Raw genomic sequence first — 21,123 nt, forward strand, 5'->3', positions numbered from 1 at the left:
AGCACTTCATAGCCATTGAAAATATGTCGGAAGAGGACAGGGCAGTTTGTGATAGTTTCCTTGGACACCCACATATCCAGAATGCAGTTGAAGAAGGTGGTGCAACGTTTCTTGGCCTGAACAAGCATGCTACATTCAGTTCTTCCGAAATGCAAGCACTCAATGATACTGGCTATGGTGGCAGTAGTATTGCGTGCTACGAGAGGCTCATATTTAAGAAACAGATGTACCACAGCACACTGTATAAAAGGCCAACTAAAAGCGACAGCACATTTGTGCAAACATCAGAAGGCTCCTTCCGCATAGAGAAAATGGTTCGTGTGTTATTGAGGGCAGGTCACACTTGCTTGCTGCTGTGCCAAGAAGTCCTTTTTCTGGAGGACCAACGCCTTCCGCAGCACATCCGCCCATGTTTCCTGTCAGCAAAGGCTCCACCAAAAGTTCTCAGGCCATCAGACATTTTAAAAAGCTGTGTGTACCTAGAATTCAGCAACACACGCAAAGCATTTTTGTGCACTATGCCTAACATGATTGACAGGGACTGAAGAATAGAGTGATGCGCCAGACATATTCCTGTTTTCTGGATTATTGAACTGCATTATGGAGACGTGTGTGCCGCTTTATTTATTAATGGAATTTAATGGGACATGAAAAAGAAAAAATGATTTCACTTTCATTAGTAAATTACCCTTATACGATACCAAAAATGCCACCCTTACTGCAAGAGGCTTGGCAAGTGGAAAAAGGCACAAAAAGGAAAAATGAGTAGCACAGCCGCCTTAAAGTTGTCACACCAGCTCAGTGTGATGTCATAGATTTGGATGGCGTCTGCTAGGGCTTAGTTAATTATTTATGGGTAAAAATGAACTACATTGTGTTCTAAAGGAGCCAGAATGAACATAGCAAGTTTCAGGAACTTTCATTGAGCCAACTTGGCCTAAGTGTTTTAGAATGCCATGAACTTGAAAACAATGGAACTCTGAGCTTCATTTTCTGTTCTAGTCACCATAAGTTTAAGAACAAAGAGGGCTAAAAACATACTGTATTATTCGAAATTGTTCATGTTTCTCTTTAGTGTTCCTTAAACACTCCAAAGTTATCGAATGCTCAGATTGGCTATTTCTTCTCTGTTCTTTATCACCAAATGACTGAGCTCTCATGACGACTTTGGCTTTTGGTAGAGCTTGTCGTGGTCAAACCCTATGGACACCTGTATCGCTCCTGTAGTGGTGAAATAAGTCACAGCAAACAATGCAAGTGCTGTTCCCTGTAATGTACAGCTGAGAATGTCTGCGACTGCCACGAGCCGGTAATTTATGTGCCTGTCATTGCTGCTCTTCACATCCCAGTAATGATCAGCTTGAGCAGTGGCCCGACTCCCAATGCCAAATCAAAGTTCATCTCACGCATAGTCAGCAAGTCGGAGCTCCTGCTTTTCCATGAGGCTGGCTGTAGGGTCATGTGGTAGCAGCAGGAAGTCCTTGCAGAGCACACAAATTTGGAGTGCTTTGAAAGGCACTCTGGCATCGTACAGGTTATGCAGCCACAATTTTACTTACTGACACTCTCTTGGCGATTAGCTTGTAGCTGCCTAAATTGTAAATAGTTAAATCTTGCTTTCCCTTTTAGTAAAGTTGGCAGAACAGTTCAGCATGAAGGTTCTTCTGCTGCAATAGCCGAACAGAACAGATGGGCCATTTACTTTGCCCTTCTGCACAAGCTTATGCTGTTTGAAGCAACATGTGGTTTGCTCCCCCATATTTCTGCCACTTGCAACAGTTATTGCACGGTTGACTTGGGACGTGCAACATCATTATCTGAAGGAATTCGTACCAGTTGCTTGTTCTGGTCACACATGCCTGTGATACGTTAGGTTGAGCCCTCGAGCCACTTTTCCTGCAGTCCCACTGCTTTATTCTTGAGCACTTGTAGCAGTGCTCGTTACTCTGTAGTACTTTCTTCTTCTTATTCAACGGAAACAGGAGTCACATAGTTAAGAGCAAGAGCCATCGCTGCCGCGCGACAAGTGCATGGGGTTTCATGGGTTATTACTTTTTAGCACTGATGAAGTACTTTAGCACTTTTTGCATAAAGTTCTCCAAAATCGCGATGCTTCTCTTGGACATCTGTGCTTGGTGTTTAGTGGTATGCTAGTTGGACTTTCCCTGCTTTCTAGCATTGCCTGGAAAAATTTCAAGAACTCGAGAAGGTAATCTGCACATCCAGATGTGGTTATCTTTCTGAAGTACTGAAGGCAGAGTTTGCTTGGTATCTTCTTGTGAAGCAGTAGTAGCGTGTCGTAAGTGCTTGGCAACACTCCCAGTGGTTCTAGACTTCAGGCTCCCGCTTTAGTTATTGTAAAGCGTCCTTTCTCTCTTGATGCTACAGAAGCAGTGCATTGGGTGCATGTCAAGCAATCAGAATGTGTGCCTTTCAATTATTACATCTTTACTAAATTTCTCAGTGACAGTCTGTACCACGATGCTTTAGCTTGTCGCTGAAACACAGCCCTTTGATGGCAGCGCAGCTCTATTTGTGAAGCAGCTCATCAGGCGTTAGAATTCGGATACTCAAAATAGGACACTGGGGTGAACATTCAGTTCAAACCAGTTCCATAACATTGCCACGAGCGGTCTCCATCGAATTCAGCATTTTGTAGCTTTTGGTAGTTCGATAGCTACAGGTGGTCGTTGAACTGTTATGATCAATGGAGGAGTAAGAAGCTGTCTGACATGGTCGGTAATATTTCCGGTCAGTGATGATGTTCCTGTTTTTTTTAATGCTAAATGGTTAATTTTGGAGCGCTCATGTATTTCTTGATTTTCTGTTGCAGATCCTTTCATTATAAGTCACGCAAGAAGCTTGCACAGCTTTGAGCTCTTTAATGTATATTTTATTTTTCACTGTGATTAACTGTCTCAGGCTTTTCTGATTTCTAGAAGCATGTAAATGTTCAAGCTGAAAAGGACTGGCAGTTTAGCTGGAAGCAGCTTAGCGACTTAGGTGATGATCCTGCTGATAGCTTGGCGCTGGTCAGCCCGTTTCTTGTAGAGTATTTTCGTGGCGTTCGAGTGTCAGCGGCTGAAGTGTCTTGAGTTTCGGCACAAAGGATTGTATGAACACTAGCGCATAGTTAGGAACTAATGAGTAAGCGTGCAACATGGAAGACCATTTCTCTCTGCGTGAAAACTTAATGAGGCAGTGAGATCCGCATGCACATGGTTACAAAAAAAATTATGCACACTCAGTGTCATGTTGCCAATGGTGAAATAATGTGCGAGGCTCACTTTGAACATAGATACGACAGTTGCATTTATTTCGTGCCATGTTCAGTCCTAGTTCGCCAGTCCGGGTAACCCGCTTCGCACATACTTTGCTTTCAGTCACCACCACGGGTTGGTGGCACTCTACTTGAAAAGAATGCTCAACTATACTCCATCAGTAGAACACGTCTGTCAGCAGAACATAATCCAGCAGAACACGAACTAGAAAGGCACTGGGAGCGACGATTTTTCACTGGGTGGCTGTTACTTACTATAAAATATGAAGACGCCAAATAAACAGACACACACAAGAGAAGAGAACGGGACAGGGTGCCACTCGCAACTGTTTTATTTACAGAACGCAGGCACATATATACTGTCAGTCAACACATGCGCACAAAACAAACATTCATTCACGCATCTAATCAAACATTCACGGCGCAACACGCTCAAGAAACCTCGTCTCGGCCTTATATAATGTTATCCAAGTATCGCTAACGCACAAGCAAGCTGCCTTTCTTGCCTATGTGATAGGCTTCAACCAGTTCCCTTGCTCTAGTATCTTTACTTCGGGCAAGAATCCGAACGTCAGAAAAACGTGGTTCACAAGAGCGTGAGGGACAGGTCCCGATGTGCTTAGGCGAATTTGGGCCCTCTTTCATTTGTTCAACATTTCTTTCGTGCTCCCTCACACGCTCATTAACACAGCGCCCGGTCTGACCTATATAGGAACAACCGCACGAAAGGGGGATCTCGTAGACAACCCCTTCGGCACACTTCATGAAAGGTCGCCCATGTTTGGTTCCACAGCCTTTTTCACTTTTTTCTTTTCTTTTGGCGATTTGGGAGCAAAGGCTTCCGAGCTTCCTTCGGGCAGAAAACACTAGCGGGACGCCATGTCTGCTCGCTACCTTCTTCAGATTGTGGGCCACTTTGTGCACGTACGGCACAGCCACCGGTCTCACCTCTTGCCGAGGGGCCTCTGCTCCAGCTCTCATCGCCTTTCTCTTCATTTTCTGTGAGAGGCTTTCGGCTACTCCTGTTAGGAGCGAACCAGGGAACCCAGCTGAAGCCAGCCTAGCCAATTGATTTTCGAAACTCAATGCAATCTTGTGAACACACGACTTCCTGACGCAATTCCCCTCTTCACCAATTTCGAATGCGCTGAGTCAAATGGCAGAAGCCCTTTCTTCGCACGTGGTGCATAACACGAACATACATGATCCTTACCGAACTCAATGCTAAGATCTAAAAACTGTAAAACGTTTGCTTGCGGCAGTTCATGTGTAAAATCCAAGCCTTTTCCATGTTGTCTAAAAACGGATAAAGCATTAGCCACAACCTCTGCGGAGTTTAGACTCCCGTCCTTGGCTAAAATAATTAAAAAATCATCTACATACCTAAACACTTTTGAAACTTTATTAGCTGGTAACACATGGTGCAATACTTGGTCCATTTGTGAAAGAAAAATGTTACACAATACAGGGGCGACACAGGATCCTATGCATATACCAGCCTTCTGTAGAAGAAAGCGCTGGTCAAACATAATAAAAGTAGACTCCAGGTAAAACTTTCAAAGGCTTAAAAAGTCGTCAATAGGAACACCGGCAGAGTTCTGAAAAGAAATAGGTTCATTCCTTTCAATGCACTCCCTAACCGCAAAGAACAGAGCATCATGGGGAACAGAATGAAATAAATCAACAATATCCACAGAAAAGGCAAAGCCTACATTAGCTTCAGTTCTCAGGAATTCAAATACTTCACCCGATCTTTTCGTTAAAAACGGATCTTGTACATCTAGTTCACGCAAATTTTTTAACATGTAAGAGCTAAGTTGCTTCTGCCATGCCGCTTTTTCCGTCACTATTGTTCTGAAAGGCAGGTCTTGCTTATACGTTTTACTGAAAAGAACACCTTCAGCGCATTACTTTTGCTTTCGCAAGACTGGCCGCATTACTTTTGCTTTCGCAAGACTGGCCAACCCCAGCCGCTCACACATTGCCACAGCGTCGGCATTGACTTTTGTCGATTTTACTGGAATAGGTGAACAATTCTTTTTAATCGCCTGAGCAGCCCTTATCGAGAAGTTATCATCCGAGATGACTACAAATCCGCCTTCCTTATCGGCTTGGAGAAGCGTTACTGGAATAGGTGAAAAATTCTTTTTAATCGCCTGAGCAGCCCTTATCGAGAAGTTATCCGACATCGGCTTGGAGAAGCGTTAGGCCATTTTTGCTAAAGAAAGACACAATGGCTCCGGTTGACAAGTCATTTCGCCGTGTATGCCCCGGGTAGCTAGATTTGAGCAAGCAGTCAACTCCCTCAAGAAGGCACTTTTCTTGCTCTACTGGATCGGCCTTCCTTGCAATTCGACAATTAATGGAAATGAGCTCATGCGGCGGCACTTTCGGTTCTATACCAAACTTGGGTCCTTTCCGGAGAACCAATGTAACTTTCTGTGGTAGATCGATATCCCCCACAACTACATCACTCCCACATTTCTTCTTTTCTTGTTTCCCTGAGCAGACTGTTCAGCCTACACATCCAGAGATACTCTGTCATCCGAGAAGCCAAGCTCTTGGTATACCGAATGTTCCCATCAGCCAGCCAGGCAGGATATTGCATATGACAGGCGGTGCGGAGAAGCTCGTTAAGCATGCGAACTTGGCGCCACAGCTCGGACCTGAGGATCTTGCTAATTCGTTTCGTGTGCCCCCAGGACGGTAGCGCCTGGCGGAAAAGAGCACTTACTTCGATGGGTACCAATCCATTCTTGATGCAGAAAGCGATGCTTCTTACACGACAAGTGTTGACAACGACTCGTGAAATCAATTCGTCAATGAAGGACGGAGATGACACACACAGAGACGGGCCCACTTTACTAGAAATATATATGGTGGCTGCTGTTACGCTGGGAGTGCTGGTTCTTGGGACTACTCATTCCGGGATACTCATTCCGGACTACTCATTCCGGGAGACTTCGCCACGGCTGCTTGACATGTCACAACATCATCTGGGACGTTGATACCTAGGCGCTCTAGCAGCTGAACCACAAATGTCTGGCAGGAGTTTTTGGTGACGTCATATGGCTCAAGATCCCCGAAATCTTTAAGGGCCGCATGTACCTGGTCTTGCGTCACCTGGTAGCTTCCCAGCTTTACCTGCAAAGCGAAACAGAAAAACGCGTAACTCAAAATGACGTTTCGTAATTCAGTCTTACAGTGCCCAACATGGTCAATGAAACTGCCTTGATTATTTTATCCAGTGTGAACCAATACTTTACTTCCTCTTAAACACTATTTTATTCGCCTTGATTCTGTAATTGGGCAGAGTCGATACGCCATGGTACAATATCACTCAACCTACACTGAGTTGCGAATACCGGCAAAATCGCGAGTACCATTCATAGGGAAGTCGTCGGAGCAGCTGGGCTGATAACTCCAGCTGCTGATCTGTCCAAGCGTCATTTATTAGGCGTGTAAGCATTTATGAGCTTACCCAATGAGTAAAGCCGTCCGTCAGGTAAGACTAATCGCTATAAAGAAGCCCATATATTGCTACACGTAACAATATGAAGTTTTACGACGATTACGATACTGCCACATGCGAAATTTGAGCACCGTACTTTAGGGGTTTTGAATTCCTGTTATTCTCGAATTGTGAGAACACTAGCGTTCAAATTCAAATTTCAACGGTAGTGTGCTCTCGTCGGCGCAGCACTTCCACTGGTTACATCCCTCATTTTTCTAAAAGAAGGAACAAGGATGCGGAAACATTGTGAGAACGCATCTCTACCTGAGTCGGCGCGCGCGAAATCAAGCATGCGCAGTGGCTCGCCGCCGTGGATCATATCTAGTGTTGCACTCCCCTTACCGTATCATCCTTCCTTCCTCATCTTCCTTTCCGCTTTCGTTATGAGACTCCTCACTCTCACTATCCTCTGAGTAAACAGACGTTACTAGAGCACCGTCCCGACCGATCATCGGTTCAGAAGGCAGTGAAGGCACTTTCATGCTTTCTCAGAACTTCTGGTTTGCGCGAGGGGCTTTAACTCAACTGCTGTCCGTACACGTATCTACACCTCTCTCCCTTCTCTCGCTTCCCCTTCTCCCTTCCCAGCAGCGTAGGGTAGCCAACCAGACTAGTGACTGGTTAACATCCCTGCCTTCCTATATTACTCTCTCTCTCCTCACTCGCACCATCTTTCATCTCCCGATGCATTACTCGTTCGCTCATTCATCCTTCGCTGCTCTCGTTTGTTCGGTTACCAGTCACGCCGAGGCATGCCGACGTTCAGCGGAGTAACCGGCACCAAAGAAATGCACTCCAAATGCTTGGGAGACGCTTAAGCTTCGCCTTTACGACTAGGACGCAATAGTATTCAAAGATTCGAGACTGCATCCCAGTTTTTCGGAAATGACAGCATGTGTAACCGTAATCTTTATCGGGGAACGCTTGCGGCGAGCACTACGCGCGAAGACGAGCTTTCTCGTTCTTTTGCCTATCCCCGCGCGACCGGCACTGTGGATGTATGTATGTGTGTGTGTGTGTGTGTGTGTGTGTGTATGTGTGTGTGTATGTGTGTGTGTGTATGTGTGTGTGTGTATGTGTGTGTGTGTGTATGTGTGTGTGTATGTGTGTGTGTGTATGTGTGTGTGTATGTGTGTGTGTATGTGTGTGTGTATGTGTGTGTGTATGTGTGTGTGTGTGTATGTGTGTATGTGTGTATGGATGGATGGATGGATGGATGGATGGATGGATGGATGGATGGATGGATGGACGGACGGACGGACGGACGGACGGACGGACGGACGGACGGACGGACGGACGGACGGACGGACGGACGGACGGACGGACGTTATGAGCGTCGGATTTGGGACATGGCGGTGGGTTGCGCCATGAAGCTCTTGCTGGTATGCTGCCTATTGTCCTACCTAGGTAAAGAAAAAAAAACCGCTGGGTAGACGGCTTCACATTCTAATGAAACAAGTTCCATAGTTTCCGAAGCTTTACTGCAGCAAGCACATGCTCCTTCTTCCTTCTTATAACTCGCTTTGTAGGTGCGTGCTCTAAGGCATCCCAATCTCGCTTCCAAAAGTAATGAGCTTCCCTTTGAGTTATCATAAATTGTTTCTTTCCTGATTTCGTTTTTTCCTCTTAAGTAGTTACTCATGGCAGGTTTCTTTTCCGTTGCCGCCACCCGTGAGATTATTTCAGCCTCTCTGACTTTCCGTTTGACCACATTTGTTGCTATCTTGCCCACCCTGCAGTTATTTTCCTCCACTGTGAATCAATGTTTTTCCTGTACAGATACCTGAACACTCTGCCAGCCCATTTACGTTCTATCATATTCCTCAGCCGTTCCTCATACTCAATTTTACTGCGAGCTTCCCTCAATTCAAAACTAGTCCAGCCCATGTCACCCTGCACAGCTTCATTTGTACTCTTCCCGTGAGCGCCCAATGCGAGGCAACCCACTGACCATTGCTTCCCATCGAGTTCTGATTCTACCCCTGATTTAAAGTAAACATCCGCATTTCCAAATGTAAGTCCTGGAACCATTACACCCTTCCACGTACCTCGGAGGACCTCATAAGCATTGTATCTCCATAGTGCTCTGTGCTTCATAATTGGCTGCATTTCTCTTCCCCTTCACTGTTATTGTTTTGTCCTGTGTTTCCAAATATGTATTGGCTTTGTTGACCCATATACCAAGGTATTTATATTTTGTTACCCGAGGTGTTCCCTGGCCCTGTATCTCCACTGTCTGTTCACTGTTCTGATTGAATACCGTAACACATCATTTTCTAGCACTAAATTTCAAACCTAAATTATTGCATTCCTGTCCACAGATATTAGCCAGACGTTACAAATCACTTTGCTTGTCAGCTAGTAACACAATGTCATCCGCATAAAATAAACCTATGAGCTGCTGCTCTACTACTGTACCCGCATGTTTGTATGAGAGATTAAACCCGATATTACTTCCTTTTAGCGCCCCCTCCAGCCTCACCATGTACATCATAAACAGCAGAGGGGATAAAGGGCACCGCTGCCCCAGTCCATCATTGATATGAACTTTCTCCTCGCTCTTCATCCCTTCACATTCAACGAAAACAGTATTTTCTAGGTAAATCCATCTCAAAAGATGTAGACAATTGTCACCTAAGCTGTTCTATTCCAGAATATCCCACAAAATGTTGCAGTCTGCGTTGTCATAGGCTCCTGTAATGTCTAAAAAGGCCACATATGATGGTCTTATTTCTGCTTTTGATATTTTAATACACTGAGTAAGCAAAAATAAGTTATCATCTAAACACCTACCTATTCTGAAGCCACTCCGAAGTTCTTCCAAAATGCCATTATTACCTGCCCATGCTTGAAGCTTTAATTTGATTGCCTGCATTGCTAGCCTGTATGATGCGGGGAGTTGGCGATTTAAGAAACCCAGCAGCGTCTCCCGCTCGGCTCGGCGATTGTCATCGGCCATTGCCGTAAAGGCTCCACATCCTCGCCTCTAAAATTGCTATTGTTGTTCTTTGGCACTTTTCTTATTTAGGTCTGAGAAGATTTAACATAAACGGCGTGCGCTGCCGATGCTTTGTTCCATGAAATTTGTTGGTGGGTTGACAGTCTCAAATCCCTTAGGAATACTTTGTCGAAAATAGAAGACTAGGCATGAACGATTTTATTGATAGAATGGTGTGGTAATAAACTCCGCATATAATGCACGTCATGTAGCAAGGCATTGCAGACAGGAAAATTTCATGCGAAAATTATTCGTGAAGCACGCCAAATGCACGATGCGTTTCGATACTCATGGAATGCGCTTTCCGTTGGGATGCACCTTCACTAATGAATTGCCATCAACCTCTGAGAGTTCATGCACTTCGCGTGGAGGGACACTGACAGATAAGCAGTCATTTGATTTTATACGGATGATAAAGAGTGATAAGGTGTTATGGGGGTCTCATCATGGTCTGTATTAGATCGACGCGGATGGACCAGGTGCAAATAAGCGATCAAGGTTTCTAATGGTCGGGGCGATTCTGATTGAGCCAGTCAGGTTTGATACTCGTCGGATCAAGTTTGATATGATTGATAAGGACCGATAATAGTTGTCAAGGGTCGGGGGGTGTTTGATAAGGGCTACAAGGACATATCACGCTTGATAGGAATCAAATGGTGAAGTTGGTAACGACCGATAACGGCTGCTAAAGTTTGGATCGAGTCCGATAAAGGTCCGATAAGGATTGATAGGGGTCGCATCTTGTCTGATTGACAACTGCCGATAATGCTGGTATTTATACTGATTTTATACAGGTCTCAACCAGTTTGATAAGATTGATAATGAAAACGGGCAGCGCGCAGATGAGAAAATGAACAATGTGTGCACATACAAGAACTGTAGGGGCGTTTCTGACGAAATTTCTTAATTACGAAAAGATGCGATTGCTTTGTACCTGTCATTTGCTGCTGGTGGAATGTCATAAGTGGTAGAAACCTAGCATCGAATTTTGTACTTTCACTACAGGCTCTCATAGACCGCAGTTCTTAGGCGCGCCTTCCTGCGTTGAGTTTGGCATCCCTCGTAACCGAGTGAACAAGCGCAGCAAAGGATCAAAGCGCGAACTGCTCGTCCTAATGGAAGATTGGTAGGACACTTTTTGCACTGTTACGATTATCTGAATATTGGGAAGATCTCTCTTTCTGGGGTATGAAGCTGAAGTTGAAACCTATGTAATCGACTTGACAACATAATGGCGGCGTAACACGTGAATGGATATAGACAAATCGGCTTAAGAATTATAACTTGCACAGTGAGATGCTAATCATCTATAGAAAGTATAAGAGCCAGCGATAGGCCAAGTCTGCAAACTATTGATTCAACGAAGAACAAGTTGTAATTTTGAGCACCTCGTGATGTCGTGATGGTGGGTGGCCCTAGCGCGAACTCACTCATTGCGTGTACCATTCTAGAATTGCTTTGGGGAGGTTGTCTCACATATCGTGAAACGTTGCGCAAGAAAATGGCGGTAAAGATGCGCTAACTAATGGAGTCCCAATGCAGTACGTGCTCCACAATTGTGGCCAGATGTACGTTTCCAATTTGCTTTTACGCTGTTTGTATGTGCATTTTATTTGTGCGCCCTAGGCGTTGTATATTGGAATGAAAATCCCCCCGATTGTACAAATGGGTACACGCTGCTCAAATCGCAGAATGCAGGTATCTGCGCTTTATGGAAGTATGAATGCCTCGTTATCTTACGCTGTCCACCCCCTTTCTTTCGGACCGACTACACGTGAGTTGCCTGATTCTCGGCTGCTAACTCGAAGCAAAAGCTAAAGCTGAACAGCGACCTGTTTGTTCATGCGGTTGATTTGACGAGATTAAATTTTATGCTTAAGCTCGGAAAGTTTTGAGTAGTGCTCCGTTGGGTAGGATGGATCTAAATGTGTATCGCCTACAACGCCTGCATTTCTCACCCTTCTCGGTCGGGTAGCCTCCACAGCAGTGGCTGTCCGCCGCGACGAATGCGCGACGAGCTCGCCCGTTTGCCCGTCGCGCATCGCCTCGCAGATGAAAACAGTGTCTTCTCCGGGAAATCCGAAACCTACGGCCCAGTGCATTAGGCTCCTAGCGTCGCCTCGGAGCCTACTCGTCAGTAGCGATAACGCGAGGTTAAGTGGCCACGCCGTGAAGCTGCCCACGGGGTTGTTGAGTGGGCTAAATAGCATCGTTACGCTCGTTCCAGGCTCGCTCGGCCCAGCACCGTATTCACCTGGAGAGAGATCCACAAGAAGCACAATTGATTAATTATGGCCTCAACTTCAGAAATACTGTTTAAGAGGGGTATTGTCTACGCGGTCTCAGCCTGAGGCACTTTTTCAAATAAAACCCGTTAGAAGACAGTGCACGCTTTCTGGGCAGAAGCTCATTGCATCAGAAAGTGACAGGCACGGAGACATGTGGGCCGAATATTTTTGTAGTTTATTGCACTGGAACTAAAACAGATCAACGAAAAATTGAGAAACACTCCTTTTTTTCATGCCAAAGTGCCATAAGAAATGGCAAGCACTGCTGTGTAGTTTGGAGTAAAATATGTAGCGGTTCGTCCACGTTCGCTGGCATCCGCGCTATTTTGCTGTCGTCTTGTTAGCCATTTATCCCTAATGTAAGCCTAGGCTCCAGACAACTTGTATATATGACATAGGAATACTTGTATACGAACAAGATTTCAGAGCGAAAAATGAGCCCGCATACCTCACTTTAGAACTCGGATTCGTTCTCCAGTGTATCCAGTGGCGCTCACGCAGTTAGCCGTTAGGAACCTTTTAATCACTACGTCAGTCTCTTGATAGCAAGAAAACCTGTGGTTCTGCAAGTTCAAAAACCTAAAGAATGTTTCCGCTTTCCCTAATCAATTTTTTCAAACGCTTTTATCATGTGCCAGTCTTGTAGCCATCGTGTTCCGAATATGGCTCACTGAAAAAAATGATGCGAGGCCTTAGTAGAAATGATTTGAGGCCTTAGCATACTTGTAATTAAAGTGTGCTTTCTACCTGAACGATACAACCCCGAATGCATTCTTTGCTCTTCTGTTGGCTCATTTTTCTTACTATTCAAGATACTGGCGCCAAGAGATAGCTTGCTACACTAACGAATTTTGTCTGCCACGCAGTATCCATCTTGGCCGCCATGCATTGTCCTGTCGGTTTAAACAGCGTGTATCTCTAGGTGATGTCGCGCTCTTAATGGTCGAGCTCGCTTTGCCCTGGATCCTAACTTTTCGGTGGATTCATACTTCTTGGACACCTAATTACGCTTTTCTATATTTCGTTTTATTACCTTGCTCCATCATATAAGTGGTTTACTCTGTCCAATTCAATTCTTTAGCCGCGTTTGTCTTACCTCTAGTCGCACGTCATCTAAAAGCTCCTTGCTTCCACGCCGGCTTTATAAAGTGAATCTAGTTATTTCGCTACCATTTCGGCAATATCTATCAAGTAATTATTATGCATTTGAAATTACTGTACTGCTGTTGCTTTTTCTCCTGTGTTTGCATATTTCCCGAAGCTTAAGGTCACATGTGAAGCGGTTCGACCATCCCAGGCAGGAGTCCGTTGCTAAAGAAAAGCGGCATGGGAGAATAGGACTGGGAAAAAATTACAGGGGCGTTCCCGGCCTAAGTAGGCGTGTCCAAATAGTTCTGCCGGGAACCACATACACCATAGCTGGCTGGCCAGAATAAATTGCGGTGGCTCGTTTTTGCGGCGCCGTGTCTTCAGATTGCCGACACCGCGCGACCGAGTCCAGCCATAACAGGGTCATAGCAGGGACTCTTCCAAGATGAGTGTGACAAGGTCAAACGCACACCAATTGGCGTACCGCGAATGCAGGACCTCCAGGTATTTTACATTGACATTCCGGCCCATTCGTTCATGCTGCTGCACTGCCACTTGCACGTAGACACCATCAATGACAACTACGTTTTAATGTGTTCAGCCGTAGCTGTCAGAGAGCTTCCTTGCAGAGCTCTAACTGCCACCTCTTGAGCCAAAGCTCGGCGGTGATCTGCGGTGAGCGGCAATCGACAGCTGCACCACCTCGCGCCTTCGTGTTTATCAAGCCGGCATTCTATCATGGCAGTTCTCGGTAGGTGCACCACTTGCAAGTCATTCAAGTCACGAGTGCACACATCGACTGCAATTAGCCGTACCTCTGGTCATCAGTCACTGGTCCCAATCTGCAAGCTTCACGCAGTCTGTGAGTCGATTCCTAAGCTGAATGACCTTGCGCGACGACAATTCGCAAGGAAATCGCTGGGTGGAACGTAGCGCTCTTGCGTACTGTACGGTCTTCAGCTTTCCTTCCATGGACGGAAATGCGGGTTTTTGTCTTACTACCGGTGGCTTCGCGGCCTCTCTAACAGGCTTTACAGGGCGCGAAGTCTGCTCTCATCGACTCGGAGACGCCACAGGTGAAACATCTGCACTACGTTAAATTGCCACCACGTCGAACTTGACGTCGCCATTGTCCGAGTTCTCACGGTAAGCAGCACGCCAACCGTCTATCGAAGCGTTCCGTTCGTTGCTCTTGTGGGTACCTGGCCTGTACAACATTTATAAGAGCAACCATGCTGTGCAGTTCTTTAAGCCTGATAGCCCATTTTACAACACAACGTAGGCAATCAGCATAAACACCATGCTCATGCAAGGTGCGTACTGCCAGGTGACCTGCTCTCGTTGCTGCAAATGGCCCTAGGCGCACACATCTAGGACAACCGGTGCAATATCGTGACTGAAGAAGGGCGAGCTGCAATGCGGGATTGCCACCCAATTACGACTGGGGAACAAGACGCGCATCCCCCACTCTCCGTCGCCGCAGCTAGGATGCGTTCGATGAAGCGGGCTTTGTGCTGAAAACCGCCGCCATCCTCTAGCCCCATCGCCGTTGTGTCGGAATGAGTTCGACGGACGAACTATTGTGCCCGAACTCCCCAGCGCGTACCTGATCTGCTACGCGTGCGTGAGCTGCCGCGGGGAAGCCGTTTTTTGTTGCTTCCAATGCGCCGGCCGGCACGCAGGACAACGAGCTACCCAGAATGTCTCCGAGGTACTCGGAACGGCTCCCCTCTGACGTCGGCTCCGGACATCGGAATGTGTGTGCCTTTGTGTGCGTAAACTGTTCTGCGGGGCGGCGGCGAATTTACAATGAGTAAACGAACGTTCGCGTCACCTTGTATCGCCGGCGGACCGAGTGTTTAAAAACGGCTGTTGTGCGGATGCTCGACACACTTCTCTTGAGCAGTGATGTTGGACTGACACTCTTTCTGAAGCAGTCATGCTAGACTGATATAAATATTGTAAATAGACCCATATTCCTCGTTCTCGAGGAAAAGCAGTTCTTCCCTTCATCAACGTCCTCAGCGAAGATACGTTGGACGACGGCATGGGCCAGCTACCTTCGAATTCATGCCGGACTCCAATTTTGACAACGGACCATGAGCGATGGGATTGAGCCCCCAATCCTGACATGACTAAACCCTACGGGGTCCCTCTGAATCTCTGTACATGCCTCGTACCTCATAGCACCCGGGGCTCGTGGCACCAGTATGCTTCTAGGAGCCCTGGACAATGGCACCTTTCGCCTGTAGTACGAATGCTGGCTCAATCATCTCTATGTAACACTGCAACCCTGACGACTACAACCTCAATGACCTCTTCTGCATAGTACGTGATCCGCCACTGTGAGGCGCCTGACTCGCAGCTTATTTTATGGCGCTAGGCTACTACGCTGAGATAACATCCTGTCCACCAATGCAATATTTATTCCATGTTTTGGACGTACCACAGCTCGTCAAAGCGCAGCCTACAATCGTCCATTTGGTACACCGCGGAGACTGCACACCAGCAGTCTGTACAGATACCTTTAGAGATACCTGAACACTCTGCCACCCCATTCACTTTCTTTCATATTCCTCAGCCGTTCATCATACTCAATTTTACTGCGAGCTTCCCTCACTTCAAAACTAGTCCAGCCCATGTCACCCTGCCCAGCCTCATTTGTAGTCTTCCCGTGAGCGCCCAATGCGAGGCCACCCACTGACCGTTGGTTCCCATCGAGTTCTGATTCCACCCCTGATTTAAAGCAAACAACCGCATTTCCAAATGTAAGTCCTGGAACCATTACACCCTTCCACGTACCTCGGAGAACCTCATACGCATTGTATCTGCATTGTGCTTTGTGCTTCATTATGGCTGCATTTGTCTTCCCCTTCACTGTTATTGTTTTGTCCTGTGTTTCCAAATATGTATTGCCTTTGTTTATCCATATACCAAGGTATCTATATTTTGTTACCCGAGGTATTTCCTGGCCCTGTATCTCCACTGTCTGTTCACTGTTCTGATTGATACCATAACACCTCCTTTTCTAACACTAAATTTCAAACCTAAATTATTGCCTTCCTGTCCACAGATATTAGCCAGACGTTGCAAATCACTTTGCTTGTCAGCTAGTAACGCAATGTCATCCGCATAAAATAAACCTGTGAGCTGTTGCTCTACTACTGTACCCGCATGTTTGTATGAGAGATTAAACCCGATATTACTTCCTTTTAGCGCCCCCTCCATCCTCACCATGTATATCATAAACAGCAGCGGGGATAAAGGACACCCCTGCTCCAGTCCCTCATTGATAAGAACTTTCTCCTCGCTCTTCATCCCTTCACATTAAACGCAAACAGTATTTTCTAGGTAAATCTCAAAAGATGTAGACAATCGTCACCTAAGCCGTTCCATTCCAGAATATCCCACAATATGTTGCGGTCTGCGTTCTCATAGGCTCCTGTAATGTCTAAAAAGGCCACATATGATGGTCTTATTTCTGCTTTTGATATTTCAATGCACTGAATAAGCACAAATAAGTTATCATCTAAACGCCTACCTATTCTGAAGCCACTCCGAAGTTCTCATAAAATGCCATTATTACCTGCCCATGTTTGAAGCTTTAGTTTGATTGGCTGCATTGCTTTCCTGTATGATGCGGGGAGTCGAGTACCATCTGTTGGTGATTTAAGGAACCGAGCGGCGTCTCCCGCTCGGCTCGGCGATTGTCATCGGCCGTTGCCGTAAAGACTCCACATCCTCACCTTTAAAATTACTATTGCTGTTCTTTGGCACTTTTCTTATTTAGGTCTGAGTAGATTTAACATAAACGGCGTGCGCTGCCGATGCTTTGTTCCATGAAATTTGTTTGTGGGTTGTCAGTCTCAAATCCCTTAGGAATAATTTGGCGAAAATAGAAGACTAGGCATGAGCGATTTTATTGATAGAATGGTGTGGTAATAAACTCCGCATATAATGCACGTCATGTAGCAAGGCATTGCAGGCACAAAAATCTTATGCGAAAGTTATTCGCGAAGCACGGCACATGCACGATGCGTTTCGATACTCACAGAATGCGCTTTCCGTTGGGATGCACCTTCACTGATCAAATTGCCATCAATCTCTGAGAGTTCATGCACATCGCGTGGAGGGACACAGACAGATAAGCAGTCATTGACTTTATATGGATGATAAAGAGTGACAAGGTGTTATGGGGTGTCTCATCATGGTCTGTATTAGATCGACGCGGATGGATCAGGTGCAAATAAGCGATCAAGGTTTCTAATGGTCGGGGCGATTCTGATTGAACCGATTAGGTTTGATACTCATCGGATCAAGTTTGATATGATTGGTAAGGACAAATAATAGTTGTTCATGGTCGGGGAGTGTTCGATAAGGGCTAGAAGGACATATCCCGCTTGATAGGAATCAAATGGTGAAGTTGGTAACGACCGATAATGGTTACTAAAGTTTGGATCGAGTCCGATAAAGGTAACAATCGATAAGGAAGGATAAGGATTTGGCAGTGGCAGTTGCGGCGGTCTTAACAGCGTCTAATTCTCCTGCAATCTGTTCCCAGGCTGATTTCTGCGTGCCTCCGTGGCTATCTTCACGTGCGGCCATATCAACTGCGCCCCGCCACCTAGTGGGGCTCGTCCCGACCGGCTGCGTCTGCGTAGACTGCTCCCTGGACAAACTATAAGAACCGCTGCAAGGCACCAGTCTTCATTTGGCAGTGGCAGTTGCGACGGTCTGAACAGCGTCTAATTCTCCTGCAATCTGTTCCCAGGTTGGTTATAAGATCTTTGTACAAGAATTTGTAACGTTTTATTCTAGCCGCAACTGCTGACCAGTTATACTTTCCTGTTGCTCAATTCTATTGTCTGGTGCTAAAGAATGCCGTCAAACGCGGAATTATCCAAAAAAATTGATATGCTTGGATCCTTGTTCAATGCAAAGATGGAAACCTTGGTAAGCGACCTAGCATCGAAAATCAAAGATCAACTGTCCGGCGAGGGCCTGAACCAGCACATTACCCTCAGTGCGAGTGTCGAACACCTAAGCGGCGTCTTCGATGAATTGATGACGAAACAGGGCGAACTGCTTGCAGCGAACAAAGCCCTGACAGCACGCAATAACGAGCTTGAAACGAAAGTCGCGCACCTCGACCAGTATTCTCGAAGGAATAATATTGAGATTAAGGGTGTCCCGTCCACCGATGGGGAGGATTGTGTCGCGATTCTCAAATTAATGGGCGACGTGATTGAATGTCCTGTTTCGCCCTCTGACCTAGACACCGTACATCGCGTGCCTACGAAGTCTGGCGAAAAAAACATAATTGCCCGCTTGTGCTGCCGTGACAAGAAAACCGAATTTCTGCGCAAAGCGAGAAAGGCTCGCCTACAAACTAACCAAATTGGTTTCTCAGGCTCCACTCCAGCCCCAGCTCCAGTCTTTGTAAATGACCATTTAACTCCCGACAACAAGAGGCTTTTCGCGAAGGCACTCGCGCTAAAGAAGCATAGCAGCTGGCAGTTCCTGTGGACAGATAATTTCCTCATTAAAGCTCGTAAGACCAGTGACAGCAAAGTATTCCGCATCTCATCCGAGGCGGACCTGCGCATATTCACCTAACCGTCTTTCATTCATCTTTTCCTTGCGCGTGCGCACCTTAATCTGACATGTCTTTGATATCCCCACAAAGATTTAAGTATCAACTTTCAAATAATAATCGTTCACTGATCCATTTTAACGCTCGAAGCCTTAGGAGGAATCATGATAAGATTAGTAACTTTATCAACAATCTTGATCACTCTTTCTCGTTTATTTGTGTTTCTGAGACCTGGCTTTCTGACAACGATTTCAATTTATACGGTTTTCCATCTTACAGTTCTGAGTACTGTCATCGTTCGTCTAATAATCGTGCAGGTGCTGCTATTTTCATTGCTTCGGACGTCACTTACACGCGTAGGCACGATCTTTCAATAAATGTTAGTTCCTGTGAGGCTATTTGGATTGAGGCTGAACAACCTTTCTTTGCACATAATCGCTAAAATCTTATTCTTGGTTCCATCTATCGCTCCCCGTCATCTTCTGTCACTGACTTCCTACTTGCTCTTGACGTCATACTTAACAAATTATCGCTCGAAAACAAGACTGTTTTAATCGTTGGCGACATTAACATCAACTTACTCGATACAAATACCAGCGCATATTCTGCCTACTTGGACTGCTTTTTCGGATATGGCTACGAGTCTCTTATTAACTGCCATACCAGATGTAGCCATAACGGAAAGCAAACACTTCTTGATCATGCGTTATCTAACATAACACCGTCCCCCGAGTCGGGAGTTGTGCGTACTGACATAACCGATCATTTTCCCATTTTCGTTACATATAACAGTCTAGTGCCAACCCCTAACATCTCTTTCAGTACATCAGTATTTAACCAAGATACATTTATTTATACCATTAACAATACTAATTGGACTCAGGTCAATCTATTGGATGATCCGGCAGCAGCAGTTGACAAATTCTCTGCGTTGTTTTCACATGCCGTCTCAATAAGCACCGGGACGGTTAGGTGTAAGAATAAATATAAGTATGCCTGCAACCCGTGGATGACGTCCGCATTACTGACCAGCTTAACGAAAAAAGATAACCTATACAGGAAAACTAAGCGGCGGCCATTTAACTCTAAGCTGGCTCTGCGTTATAAAAAATATTGTTATGTTCTTAACACGCTACTTAAACAGGCTAAAAGGCGCTACTATGATAATGAATTTAATAAACACAGCAATAATGCAAAAAAGCAATGGAAGCTTCTGAACGAATTCATGAATAAGTCCTCTACGCCTGAACAATGTTCTAAAATTAACCTGAATGGTACAACATACCGCGAGCCTACTCATGTTGCCAATGCCTTTAGCGACTATTTTGCACTGACACAAATACATAACAAACCAGTCACTCAGCCAACCATGTCTAGGTTACCTCACTCATTTTTTCTTTCCCCTGTTACTGTTCCAGAGGTGTATTTACCAATCTGTAGCCTTAAAAACACAAGTCCAGGTTTAGATAACATTTGCGCACACCATTTGAAGTTAGTTGCTAATATTATTTCTGAACCAATATGTATCATAACTAATCGCATTTTCGAATCCTGCACTTTTCCTCTATGTCTAAAGAAGGCTAAGCTTATTCCCGTATTTAAGAAGGGAGACAAAGACCTAATTTCTAACTACAGACCAATATCTATTCTTTCGTCTTTAAGTAAGATTATTGAACATTTATTAGTTTAACGTTTAAATAACTACCTTGAAAAATTTAGTATAATTAATCCCTGTCAGTTCGGATTCCGTTCCGGAAGTTCTACTTGCTTAGCATTGCTCTCTTTAACCGATTTTATTAAGAAATCTATAGATTGTGGTAAATTCGTTGGCTCTGTCGTTTTGGATTTCACCAAAGCTTTTGACGCGATTAACCACAGCATTTTGTTCACTAAACTTGAAGCATACGGTATTACTGGTCCCGCTTTAACTCTATTAAAAAGCTATTTGTTGGATAGGCAGTACGTGGTTTCTGTAGCGGGTGCTCTTTCTCAAACTGAAATAATTAACTTAGGTGTACCCCAGGGGTCCATTCTCGGTCCATTACTATTTATTATTTACATTAATGACTTACCCGACCTGTTACATTCATCTCACTGCGTTTTATACGCCGATGGCACCACCATATCATTATCAAACACATCGTTAATCTCATTAACATCAAAGTTAAATGCTGCGCTAACTGACGTCATAGAATGGTGTCTCAGTAATTACCTAATTATTAATCCAGAGAAAACTAAATATATTATATTCAATAGTGGTCACAGGGTCCTAACTACTCCACTAGCGTTAACACTTGGTGCTCATCAAATTCCACCCGGTGACTTGGTTCTATTCCTCGGTGTTCTCCTGGACGCTAACCT

At 45.3% G+C, this 21,123-nt stretch overlaps 1 protein-coding gene across 1 annotated transcript in view; it reads right to left on the reverse strand.

Annotated features, from left to right (window-relative positions):
• Window positions 1-3,594: 3,594 nt before the first annotated feature.
• LOC129383902 (uncharacterized) overlaps window positions 3,595-21,123 on the reverse strand; it is a 42,900-nt gene continuing 25,371 nt past the window's right edge. The window contains exon 3 of the mRNA XM_072284336.1: window positions 3,595-6,424. Coding sequence (XP_072140437.1) covers window positions 6,215-6,424 — 210 coding nt within the window. The 3' untranslated portion in view covers window positions 3,595-6,214. The remainder of the gene's footprint in view (window positions 6,425-21,123) is intronic.

The sequence above is a fragment of the Dermacentor andersoni genome, chromosome 9 (genome assembly GCF_023375885.2).
Source record: "Dermacentor andersoni chromosome 9, qqDerAnde1_hic_scaffold, whole genome shotgun sequence".
In the NCBI taxonomy this organism is placed as follows: domain Eukaryota; kingdom Metazoa; phylum Arthropoda; class Arachnida; order Ixodida; family Ixodidae; genus Dermacentor; species Dermacentor andersoni.